We start from the raw sequence: 13,189 nt of genomic DNA, 5'->3' as shown, positions 1-13,189 counted from the left end.
GGTATATGGTCAGTCTTATGGGGTGTCCCGGTATATGGTCAGTCTTGTGGGGTGTCCCGGTATATGGTCAGTCTTGTGGGGTGTCCCCGGTATACGGTCAGTCTTATGGGGTGATTCCGGTATACGGCATCGCAGCTATAACAGAAATGAGGGTATACAGGGCAGTACAGGCAGGAGATGTGTAGTAATGAACGTGTATACAGTGTACGGGGTTACTTCCCCCATATTACACAGATAACGGGATATGCAGCCGTCTCCATGCTGTGTACACGTCCGCGTAGCCTCCCTGCACCGGTCGGCGGCCGGTCACGGACTTTATTGCTTCCCTTCCCTGAGCCGCCGCTCCGAGTCCGCACGCACATACTGCAGCTCAGCTCTCGCGAGAATCCACCTCCGCTCTGAGGCGCTCCATCTACACAGCGCCCGTATGTCCCGCCCTCTAGCGCGAGGATATTCAAATTGACCAATCAGCAGTGAAGGGAAAGAAGACGCACAACCAATAGGGAAGTAAAGAGGCGTGTCTGAAAGGACGGCGGATGATTTTGAAAACAGGATGGCAGCACTCGAGGATGCGGGTGACAGAGAGCCGGGAATAAGGCGGTGAGTGGCAGTATGGCTGCCGTCCGGTGATGAGATTTCCCGTCATGAAGTCATTTTATATGGAAAGTTACACAACGGGTCACTGTCGCCGTGCATAACGCGCTGTGACACTGTCTGAAGAATAACGCCTATAGCAACCAATCAGAGCGCAGCTTTAATTTTTCTAAAGCAGAGTTGGAAATGAAAGCTGCTTTCTGATTGGTTGCTAAGGGAAACAAGTGCAGTATTTTTCTTTATGCCATTTTTGTATTAATCTCAGTGAGGTGTCGTCCTGCGCGGTGATGTCACATGACGTCACATGACTGCGCCATTGATTGCCTCAGACAGGACAGCGGGAGGTGCATAGGGGTCGCAGTCTGGATCCTGTACCTGTTGTACTGCAGCTTATTACCATGGCTACCGCATACCCTGTCATTTCGCCATGATTTCACAGAATGACAGGGTGGGAGAATAGAAATAAGCAAAAACTGCACAAATCTGCTCCATCTGAATGATGCTGCAGCCGCCAACATAGATTTTTACAATTCTTGACCCCCTCCATTGAATTATAGGGGTCCTCCTATGTCTGGGGTCTCATGTCCGGTCTTTATTTCCATTATTAGGTCCCTTTGCAGAACATAAAACAAATAAAACACTCGCAGCGTCCTAAACTGTCCCCGGCTTGCAGCCTGGTCTGGTATCTGTTTATTGTGATGAATTTGAAATCCTGCGTCGCCTGACATCTTTCCCATCACAAAAAATGAATAGAACTCAGAGCGGCCACTTCTTTATTTATTTATTTTTTTTTAAATAAATACATTAAAGTCTATGGGATATTGCAAGTGGTTTGAGTATGAGGCTGTGATAACGTCACCGGTCCCCTCCAGTTTGTTTTAAACAAAACAAATTTCTTTACACACCCTCCCCTGGTCCAGCATGTAGTCTCTGCCAACTATCTCTTAGGGTAAATTCACACTAGGCTTTTTTTTTTTTCTGCAGCAAAATGTGATCTCTTGGCAGGAAAGAAGTTGCAGAAAAAAGCAGGTTTTTGTGGCGTTTTAGGCTACGTTCACATTTGCGTCGTTGGGCGTTGCGTCGGCTGCAAAACACATTGTTTTGTGACGCATGCGTCCACTTTTGGCATGATTTTTGGCGCAAAAAAACTGCATCATGCAGCGTCCTCTGCGCCCTGACGCTTGCGCCAAAAATGACGCATGCGTCACAAAATGCAAGACGGCGCATGTCCATGCGCCCCCATGTTAAATATAGGGGCGCATGACGCATGCGTCGCCGAACCTGCGCCCGACGCAACGCAAATGTGAACGTAGCCTTAGATGCTTTTTTTTTTTTTTTTGGCGGCAGTTTTGCCGTTCTAGATGTGTCTCATCTGCATGATGATAAAGTAAGTTTAGTATTGGGTAAAAAAAAGTCCTATTCCAAAGAATGAGGTTTGGGTACTAAAAGGACACTGCAAAAAATGATACCTGCGTTTTGGTGCGTTTTTTTTCTCCCCATTTAAGTCAATGGGTAAAAAACGCTCCTTGTCCAAAAAACCATGCAAAGCACAAAACGCTGATGACAAAAAAAAAAAGTGCGCGTGTTAGATTTCTGAAATCTCAGATGCTTTGCTGGAATTGTAAAAAAAAAAAAAAAAAAAGCAGCTGAAAATTAGCATAAAAAAGACCTAGTGTGAACTTAGCCTTATTGTCTGCATCATTGACCTCATGCTGGAAGCACTGCAGCCAGTAACTGAGCTAAGTGGCTATGCCCATGTTGACCGAATGAGCTGCTGGGCTCACAGATTGACTGTAGACAAGAACACATCGGGAGCAGCATAGTTCCTTACCTGCCTCTTTTGCCCAGCGTAGACCTCTGCCGGCACAGATTTGTCACAGTCCGCTCCTACTGGAGATTCAGAGACTTCTGCTGCCATCACATCGACAGAGCTGCTGCTTCTCTTCCGGTTTGTTCTGTTGACGGATCATGACTGCCGATGTCATACTGATTGATAACTGGCTCTCCTCTACCTAACTGCAGGGAGCCAGCTATCAATCGGTGTAATGTCAGCAGAGCAGCCCAGAAGAGGATGAAGAGATCTTATGTTCATGCAGAGCAGCTGAATCGCCGGCAGGAGTGGTCAGTGACCCGCTGCTTGATGACCACTACATGACCGGATTACACAGCTCACCTATACTGCTTCCTATGCAATGTAGTATGTGTGATACAATGTCCATCTGTCCCCCTAGGAACACGGTTTTATAGTCACATCTAGATTTGAGCTTTAGCAGTTAGTAATGAGTGCAGTAAATATACATATACCTGTACATGTGCTGTATTCACTATTTCCAGGCTGCAGAGCCTTTTAGGATATACTACACAGGTGATGGCACGCTGCTGCAATAACTCAGATCACTACTGGATAAGTAATGTATGGCTCCACCAGCAGAATAGGGAGTGCAGCTCTGGAGTAGAATAACAGGATAAGTAATGTAGCGTACAGTGGCATGTAAAAGTTTGGGCACCCCTGGTGAAATTACCGTTATTGTGAGCAGTTAAGCAGGTGGAATATGAAATGATCGCTAAAAAAAAACAACTAAAGATGACATATTTACTCTGTATTTTATATACTCACGCGCGCACACACACCTCATTTAAAGATTTTTCTGTATTTTCATGACTATGAAAATTGTACCTTCACACTGAAGGCATCAAAACTATGAAGTAACACATGTGGAATTATATATTTAACAAAAAAGTGTGAAACAACTGAAATTATGTCTTATATTCTAGGTTCTTCAAAGTAGCCACCTTTTGCTTTGATGACTGCTTTGCACACTCTTGGCATTCTCTTGATGAGCTTCAAGAAGTAGTCACCGGGAATGGTCTTCCAACAATCTTGAAGGAGTTCCCAGAGATGTTTAGCACTTGTTGGCCCTTTTGCCTTCACTCTGCGGTCCAGCTCACCCCAAACCATCTTGATTGGGTTCAGGTCTGGTGACTGTGGAGGCCAGGTCATCTGGCGTAGCACCCCATCACTCTCCTTCTTGGTCAAATAGCCCTTACACAGCCTGGAGGTGTGTTTGGGGTCATTGTCCTGTTGAAAAATAAATGATGGTCCAACTAAACGCAAACCGAATGGAATAGCATGCCGCTGCAAGATGCTGTGGTAGCCATGCTGGTTCAGTATGCCTTCAATTTTGAATAAATCCCCAACAGTGTCACCAGCAAAGCACCCCCACACCATCACACCTCCTCCTCCATGCTTCACAGTGGGAACCAGGCATGTAGACTCCATCCATTCATCTTTTCTGCGTCGCACAAAGACACGGTGGTTGGAACGAAAGATCTCAAATTTGGACTCATCAGACCAAAGCACAGATTTCCACTGGTCTAATGTCCATTCCTTGTGTTCTTTAGCCCAAACAAGTCTCTTCTGCTTGTTGCCTGTCCTTAGCAGTGGTTTCCTAGCAGCTATTTTACCATGAAGGCCTGCTGCACAAAGTCTCCTCTTAACAGTTGTTGTAGAGATGTGTCTGCTGCTAGGACTCTGTGTGGCATTGACCTGGTCTCTAATCTGAGCTGCTGTTAACCTGCGATTTCTGAGGCTGGTGACTCGGATAAACTTATTTTCAGAAGCAGAGGTGACTCTTGGTCTTCCTTTCCTGGGGCGGTCCTCATGTGAGCGAGTTTCTTTGTAGCGCTTGATGGTTTTTGCCACTGCACTTGGGGACACTTTCAAAGTTTTCCCAATTTTTCGGACTGACTGACCTTCATTTCATAAAGTAATGATGACCACTCATTTTTCTTTACTTAGCTGCTTTTTTTTCTTGCCATAATACAAATTCTAACAGTCTATTCAGTAGGATTATCAGCTGTGTATCCACCAGACTTCTGCACAACACAACTGATGGTGCCAACCCCATTTATAAGGCAAGAAATCCCACTTATTAAACCTGCAGGGCACACCTGTGAAGTGAAAACCATTCCCGGTGACTACCTCTTGAAGCTCATCAAGAGAATGCCAAGAGTGTGCAAAGCAGTCATGAAAGCAAAAGGTTGCTACTTTGAAGAACCTAGAATATAAGACATAATTTCAGTTGTTTCACACTTTTTTTGCTAAGTATATAATTCCACATGTGTTAATTCATAGTTTTGATGATGCCTTCAGTGTGAGTGTACAATTTTCATAGTTATGAAAATACAGAAAAACCTTTAAATGAGAAGGTGTGTCCAAACTTTTGGTCTGTACTATGTATGTATGTATAGCGCCCCCACTGCCGCAGGGCCGAGGGGTACCCGGTACCGGGCCTCTGAGTCTCTGCTCTGGGGTTGTCACGGTGGCTAGACCCGGTCCGTGACCCTGCTGAGGGGCGTCCAATGAAAGGTGTGGATGGTGATGATGTTGTGGTGGTGCGGTGCAGGTCGCAGTAAATAACGAGGACAACAGGTTGCAGTCTCTTTACCTCTTTACTGAAGGCTTCGAGATAGTCAATCCAGAGCACTGTTAACAGGCTGGCTGAGACCGGCCGGTCCAAAGGCACATTAGAAGTTCCCTTGACGGGTGAGAATCAGCGTCTACCTGCTAGCGCCTATGTGTTGTAGTCCTTCCCTGCTGAGCACCCCGGGATAGTCCTCACAACTAGGGTTGAGCGAAACGGGTCGTTCATTTTCATAAGTCGCCGACTTTTGGTAAAGTCGGCGTCTCATGAAACCCGACCCGATCCCTGTGCGGGGTCGGCCATGCGGTACGCGATCTTGGCGCCAAAGTCGCGTTTCGTATGACGCGTTTAGCGCCATTTTTTCAGCCAATGAATGAGCGTGGGCAGAGTGATGACATAGGTCTTAGGGGAGTGAACGCCTATCGTCATGTTATCGCTTGTGCGCAGTAGGGATTTGGAATGTGCAATACGAAATTTTCTGTGCTGGGACGGAGGGGAGGGGAGAAGAGAGAGAGAGAGAGAATTTTCCTTCATTGGGTTTCGTGTTTCGGCCGAAACCCGACTTTTCACGGTGGTCGGCCGATTTCACTCGACTCGACTTTTAAGACAGTCGGGTTTCACAAAACCCGACTCGACCCTAAAAAACTAAAGGTCGCTCAACCCCACTCACAACTGATTCTGTCTGCCTCTGATGTTCGTTCTCTCTCCGTCCCCCAGATGATATGGCTAGGACGCACCCGTATGACGGGGTAGGCCTGGAGTTCTTCCGGGACCCTAGAGTCGCCCCTCTCCCACAGCTGCCTCCGTTGTCTGCTTAGGTGTTTAAGTGAGACAGTCAACCTATAATTGGCTGTCCTGCCGTAGTTTGAAGTAATGCTTAAAGTCTCTTACTTTCTCGGCGTTCCGGCCACTGACTGTTTGCGCCTCAGAAGGATGTTGCCTCGATCTTACAGCACGACTCCTTCTGGTCCTATTGCCTCTTTGCTGTATTCCCGTTGCTCACTTGTTGCGTTGTTCTCTTAGGAGTCTGCCAGGATCCCATCCCTGACAGGTCCTCTCTCTAGCTCTTCCCAGTTACTTCTCCCTGTCTTCCTGTCCAATCTCCAGTTTTACCAGAGTGTGAGGAGTGGCCTACTAGATAGAACCACCCACCCCTGGTGGCCGGAGTGTGAAGTGTAGTGTGAGTGTTACCTGATCAGGTGAACTCCCTTAGTGCAATCAGACGCAACATCGCCCCCCTTAGCGGCAGAGCGACGTTACTGCAACGACCAGGACTCTGGGGCGCTGCATATGTATGTATGTATGTTCTGGAGTATAGATGAACTTCGGGATCATTAGGAATGCATTCATCGCCTCTTATATGGTTGGTAAAATTGCTACTATAGGACACTTTGATCCTCCTTGGTAAATGGTGAAGAAGCCCAATTATATGCTAAACGCTTCTGTATTTCTGTAGCTATAGTACAATAGTAAATTACAATACTCTCCTCCTTAATTCAGTCCTAATATACTGCGCTCAGTACATGATGGATGTACAATGTGCTTTTGTGCAGAGCAGTATGCCAGGAATTTGCAGGGGCTGCCTGGGCTCCCGACTGTAGCACACAGCCCCACTTACATCCATTTCCAGCCTCGTTAATGCCGCTCCAGAAGGTTTCTGCACTTTTGTAAGCTTCTTTTTTTTTCAATGTGTCTTTTCGTTAATTCCTAGACACTGGCGTATGCCGCCTGATATAATCGCAGTGTTCGCTCTGTGCTAAATACGTGGCGTTTGCTTTCTGTGCACTTGCTGTGCTGTGATCTGTGTTTTTATATTCTTTGTAAAGCACTTTAGAAATGACATGTAAAAGGTCAAGTTGTTTGTGTTGATCTTGTCTTGTGGCGTCTCCCCGTGTATTGTGCGGAGTAAACCCGGCGTAGCGCTTTATCATCCTCTTCAGTGGAGCGGTAGAAAGTCATTGCCGCGTGTCACACAGGATCCGAGGCGTCTCGTATTGATGTCAGAACGTGCCTGTGAAGGGTGATGGGGATTTAGAGACACTAGTCACACGCTTTCATTTGTCATGTGGTTTTTAGATTGTTGTTTTTCCTCTTCATTGCACCAAAATATAGAGTACAGCATCGCCCCAATGACTTACAGCGTTATCGACTCGCTGCTCAGTTTCAGGATATTTTTAAAGGTGTTTTTTTTTTCATGTTCTTTAATGGGTAAAATTAAGTACTTGTACAAACATGCAAAGTTAGTTACGTTTTATTAAAAATCCTGAATGGAAGATTGTTTTGGGGTTGTTGCCTGCAGTCTCGCAGCGGTGGCCCAAAATGCAGTGTTTACAAGCTCTTTCCACTAAAGACTGTAAGTGCTGCTGTGAAGCTGGACACAAGGAGTGGCGTGGTGCACTGCTGCAGAATGGGGAGACGCTCCTTTTAAAGAGAATCTGTCGTCACGATGTTATACCCCAAACTAACAGCTTGTATGTAAAGGTGCTTTAATGCTGACTAAATCCTTACCTTTCTTGTAGAAATCCATTTTGCTGTTCTATAGAAATCCATGGTTCAAATTGTATGCTAATGAGCTGCAAGTGCAGTGGGTGGGGCATAGGGAGAGAAGGCAGGAGAGCTGCAAGTGCATGCCCCGCCCACTGCACTTGTAGCTCATTAGCATACACTTTCAACTGTGGATTTCTCTAAAGCAGCAAATTGGATTTCTATCAGAAAGGTAAGGGTTTACTCCGCATTAAATTACGGTACATATAAGCCGATAGTTTGGGGTATAACATCCTGATGACCGGTTCTCTTTCAGGACCAAGCTAAATTGTGGGTGGGGGATGGGAAGGAAGTTAAATTCAGGTTGATGTAATTTGTTGAGAATTTTTAGTTTGGGCTCAAATGCAGGAAAATTGGTATTATGAGTTGTACAGCTAATAGTTGGCATGATTTTCAAAGTGTATGTAATGTTTTTGGACCCATAGCAATAACAGAGCAGGTGCTCGCCCTCCGGGTCATGCTCTCTGCCATTGCTCCGGTTTCTGGGCTTTGGCTGCAGCAGGGACATAACCACAGCAGCCAACACACCAAGGCCAGAGCAGCGCTGAGAGCCAAATCCGGGAGGGCGCTGTTATTTTACATGTATCAAACATTTGGCAACTGCTTCTGATAAAGTGGGAAACTCCTTTTAAAGGGAACCTGTCACCCCCCCCCCCCCCCCAGGTGTTTGTAACTAAAACAGCCACCTTGTGCTGCATTCTGTCAAGGTGGCTTTTAGTTCAGGTCCCTGCCAACGCTGAAATAATCGTTTTTAGAATTTGCCCCTCATACCTGCAGTTTGTCAGGGGGGCATATCTTTTCCCCCCTGACACAAACATCCCCCAGCCGTCACTCAGGGCCTCCGTGCGCCGCCTCCATTTCCTTCCTGAACATCCCCGACGCCTTCGCTGTAAGTCCCCATCATGTGATGGGAGTCGAAGGGCAGCGCAAACAGTGCGTGCCAGAAAAAAAAAAACTTACAGCGCCGGGGACATTCAGGAAGGAAATGGAGGCGGCGCACGGAGGCCCTCAGTGATGACTGGGAGGCGTTTGTGTCGGGGGGGGAAAAGGCATGCCCCCCTGACAAAGGTGGCTCTTTTAGTTACAAATGCCTGGGGGGGTGAGCTAAGCCCACCGGCATCAGGGGCTTATCTACAGCATTCTGTAATGCTGTAGATAAGCCCCCGATGTATTCTGAAAGATGAGAAAAAAAGGTTATTTCATACTCGCCCAGGGGCGGTCCCACTGTGGTCCCGGTACAATGGGCGTCGCGGTCCGGTCCGGGGCCTCCCATCTTCATAGGATGATGTCCTCTTCTGGTCTTCGTGCCAGGAAAGGTCAGAAAGGCCCTGCGTACTGCAGTACTTTGCTCTGACCTCCAACAGGGCAGATAAAGTACGCCGGAGCCGTAGCGTGAAGACCCGAAGAGGACGTCATCCTATGAAGATGGGAGGCCCCGGACCGGACCGCGACGCCCATTGGACGGCCCGCCCAGGTGAGTATAATCTAACCTCTTTTTCTTATCTTTCAGGGTACATCGGGGGCTTATCTACAGCATTACAGAATGCTGTAGATGAGCCCCTGATGCCGGTGGGCTAAGCTCACCTTCGATTTTGGGGGTGACAGGTTCCCTTTAATATTACGGTACGTTAATTGTGAGTCTGATAATTCTACAGTCAGCTCCCCCTAGTGGTGACAGGAGGCAGCCAGTATTCTATAATTTCAGTTTGGTGTGAAGGAAATCTCTGTGTGAGGAGCAGTCCTGAAAGTAATAATGTAACTAGGAAATGATGTTCATGCTATTCCCCTATATAATATTGTTCCTCCTTTTGGCACGTCTGCAAGGTGAGGAAACGGGGGGCTGAGCCAAGACCCACACTTATTAGGACCGGTGTTTCTTAGGAGGATGTAAATAAAATGATGGTTGCAGTGATATGCATTACATTTCTTTACACCCACACACCTCTTGATGTATATTGAGCTGGTGTGTCTCTGGCAACCATTTTTATTAAACTATGGTTAATCTAAATTTTCGTCAAAATAAATCTTTTCACACCAAATCTAGAGTGTGCAAGAAAAAGATGCTAATCTAGCATTCGTTCTCATCCAATATATATATATATATATATATATATATATATTTTTTTTAATCTGATTTCTGCTGTGGAGTTGTATTTCTTGGTGCCTCTGTTACTTTGCCGCTGCCTTTGTTTCTCTGTGGCATCTGTCTCATAATGAACATTGCATACAGAAATGTTTAGTCCTATTTTGGGTAGAAGGTCGCTTTAACAAATATTTATTTGTAAGCAGGTTTAGCAATTAAATTGATATATAAAGATTTATTTAATTTTTTTTTCCTTCCCTTTCAGTGAGGCGCTGTGCAACATAGTGATCTGTAATGATGCCTCCCTGCGGAGTCAGCCAGTTATCTACAACCCGGACTTCTTTGTGGAAAAGCTCCGACACGAGAATCCAGAAGTTTTCACCGAGCTGTTGGTCAGTAACATCACAAGGTTGATAGACCTGCCGGGGACGGAGTTCGCTGAGCTGATGGGAGAAGTGGATCCAAAACTCCCAGGACCAAATGGGGCAGCAGCTTCCTTCTTCAAGTCACTCAACTTCCTGAAGCGTAAAGGTCTGTACAAGTATATAGTCATGTTAATCAAATATATACGCAGTGGGGAAAATACCGTATTTTTTGGACTATAAGACGCACTTTTCCCCCTATAAAATTGTGAGGAAAATGGGGGGGGGGGGGGGGGGGGGGGGGTGCTGGGTTGCGTCTTATAGTGCGAACCAAGGCGTGTACCGGTTGGTTGCGGCAGTGGTGTTGTGCGGGGATGCTGAGGCACGGTGGGCGGTACGGCGTGCACCTGAGCAGGGTCCCTTCCTCATGTGTGATGACGCCGCAGCCCAGTGTCCACAGAGAGCAGAGCCGGGTGAATAACGGGTTTCTCGGTGGCAGCGGCTGCCATCTTCCTGAGGCCGCGTGTGCGCAGATTGAGTTCACTGCTTCCCGGGGCTTCAGGAAAATGGCCACGGGAGGCTGCACGTGCCCAGATTGAGATCTCGGCGGCCATCATGTGTGCATCAAACCACAACAACGAAGTCACATGCTGAGCATACAAATCATATGTGCCAGCCGGTCAGAGGTTTGCAGGGAGCTAGTTAGCAGCCACCAGGCCATTGTCTTGCAAATCTTCGTGATGATCCCTACTTTTTAATTGCATTTTTGGGAAGTGTGGTGATCAAAATAAGTATTTAATTATTTTTCCATTTGTTTACTCTACAGGTGGCTTAGTGGTTAGGGCTATTGTTTTGCAGTGTTTGAAATCCTGAGTTCAAATCCCACCCAGGACAACATCTGCAATGAGTTTGTATGTTCTTCCCGTGTTTGTGTGAATTTCCTCCAGGTTCTCAGATTTCCTTTTGCATTCCAAAGACATAGTGATAGGGAATTATATCTGTGAGCCCCAATGAGGACAGTGATGATGTATGTAAATTGTTGCAGAATATGATGGTGCTATACAAGCAAGTAATATAATATTGCATTTAGGCAAAGGGGGGGGGGGAGTAAAACTAAAATATTAATATATTTACTAGTTTTAAACTTTATTTTTTTATTTATAGAATCAATTGCAATCATTTGATCAGTTATAATGCAATACGAAAGTTCTGCAGTGCATAGGAGAAATAATGATCTGCAGTGTCACTGTCATGAAGTCTAGTACAAGGACCTTCAGGAGGCTCCTGGCTGCTATCAACCTATTGGCACCACGCAATTGTTCACGAGCGCATGGTTATCACGACCATTTAAATGCCAATGTCAGATTGACAATTTAGATGGCAGTGTCAAAGTGGTTGTCTGGTCCAAAATGATAGGTCTGCAGTCACTCTGTGTGTCGGCAGGCTGATGAATCCCCCTAGCAGACGTATTGTGCGCTGCGGGGATTTGCTGGTTTCCGAGCCGGGAGCAGCGGGTATGTATGAATTAGTTATACATACTTCCGGGCAGAACAGACTAGTGGGCGCAGCCTCACTCCATACACTTTTAGTGAGTGAGGCTGCTCCCCGGCTAGTGACACGGCGGTCCAGTGAGCGCAGCTGCACTCAGTACAGTTGGGGCGAGGCTGTGCCCCGTCTAGTGACACAGCCGTCCAGTGAGCGCAGCTATGCTTGGTACAGGTGGAGCGAGGCTGTGCCCCGTCTAGTGACACGGCCGTCCAGTGGGCACAGCCACGCTCAGTACAGGTGGAGCGAGGCTGTGCCCCGTCTAGTGACACAGCCGTCCAGTGGGCGCAGCTATGCTTGGTACAGGTGGAGCGAGGCTGTGCCCCGTCTGGTGGCACAGCCGTCTAGTGAGCGCAGCTATTCTTGGTACAGGTGGAGCGAGGCTGTGCCCCGTCTAGTGACACGGCTGTCCAGTGGGCGCAGCCACGCTCAGTACAGGTGGAGCGAGGCTGTGCCCCGTCTGGTGACACGGCCGTCCAGTGAGCGCAGCTCTGCTTGGTACAGGTGGAACGAGGCTGTGCCCCGTCTAGTGACACAGCCGTCCAGTGGGCGCAGCTATGCTTGGTACAGGTGGAGCGAGGCTGTGCCCCGTCTAGTGACAGCCATCCAGTGAGCGCAGCTATGCTTGGTACAGGTGGAGCGAGGCTGTGCCCCGTCTAGTGACACGGCCGTCCAGTGAGCGCAGCTATGCTTGGTACAGGTGGAGCGAGGCTGTGCCCCGTCTAGTGACACAGCCGTCCAGTGGGCGCAGCTATGCTTGGTACAGGTGGAGCGAGGCTGTGCCCCGTCTAGTGACACAGCCGTCCAGTGGGCGCAGCTATGTTTGGTACAGGTGGACCGAGGCTGTGCCCCGTCTAGTGACACAGCCGTCCAGTGAGCGCAGCTATTCTTTGTACAGGTGGAACGAGGCTGTGCCCCGTCTAGTGACACAGCCGTCCAGTGAGCGCAGCTATGCTTGGTACAGGTGGAGCGAGGTTGTGCCCTGTCTAGTGACACAGCCGTCCAGTGAGCGCAGCTATGCTTGGTACAGGTGGAACGAGGCTGTGCCCCGTCTAGTGACACAGCCGTCCAGTGGGCGCAGCTATGTTTGGTACAGGTGGACCGAGGCTGTGCCCCGTCTAGTGACACAGCCGTCCAGTGAGCGCAGCTATTCTTTGTACAGGTGGAACGAGGCTGTGCCCCGTCTAGTGACACAGCCGTCCAGTGAGCGCAGCTATGCTTGGTACAGGTGGAGCGAGGCTGCGCCCCGTCTAGTGACACAGCCATCCAGTGAGCGCAGCTATGCTTGGTACAGGTGGAGCGAGGCTGTGCCCCGTCTAGTGACACAGCCGTCCAGTGAGCGCAGCTATGCTTGGTACAGGTGGAGCGAGGTTGTGCCCTGTCTAGTGACACAGCCGTCCAGTGAGCGCAGCTATGCTTGGTACAGGTGGAACGAGGCTGTGCCCCGTCTAGTGACACAGCCGTCCAGTGGGCGCAGCTATGTTTGGTACAGGTGGACCGAGGCTGTGCCCCGTCTAGTGACACAGCCGTCCAGTGAGCGCAGCTATTCTTTGTACAGGTGGAACGAGGCTGTGCCCCGTCTAGTGACACAGCCGTCCAGTGAGCGCAGCTATGCTTGGTACAGGTGGAGCGAGGCT

General features: G+C 48.3%; 1 protein-coding gene across 2 annotated transcripts in view; it reads left to right on the top strand.

Moving 5' to 3' along the window:
- The first annotated feature begins 482 nt into the window (after window positions 1-482).
- ARHGAP19 (Rho GTPase activating protein 19) overlaps window positions 483-13,189 on the top strand; it is a 56,129-nt gene continuing 43,422 nt past the window's right edge. The window contains exons 1-2 of one of the 2 annotated variants that reach the window (XM_077258295.1): window positions 483-600; window positions 9,911-10,176. In XM_077258295.1, coding sequence (XP_077114410.1) covers window positions 554-600; window positions 9,911-10,176 — 313 coding nt within the window. In that variant the 5' untranslated portion in view covers window positions 483-553. Of the gene's footprint in view, window positions 601-6,595; window positions 6,686-9,910; window positions 10,177-13,189 lie in introns of those variants that run through there. The other variant, XM_077258296.1, reaches the window with a different exon arrangement.

The sequence above is a fragment of the Ranitomeya variabilis genome, chromosome 4 (genome assembly GCF_051348905.1).
Source record: "Ranitomeya variabilis isolate aRanVar5 chromosome 4, aRanVar5.hap1, whole genome shotgun sequence".
In the NCBI taxonomy this organism is placed as follows: domain Eukaryota; kingdom Metazoa; phylum Chordata; class Amphibia; order Anura; family Dendrobatidae; genus Ranitomeya; species Ranitomeya variabilis.
The sequence above is the reverse complement of the archived record's forward strand: the minus strand, read 5'-3'. Positions and strand labels throughout refer to the sequence as shown.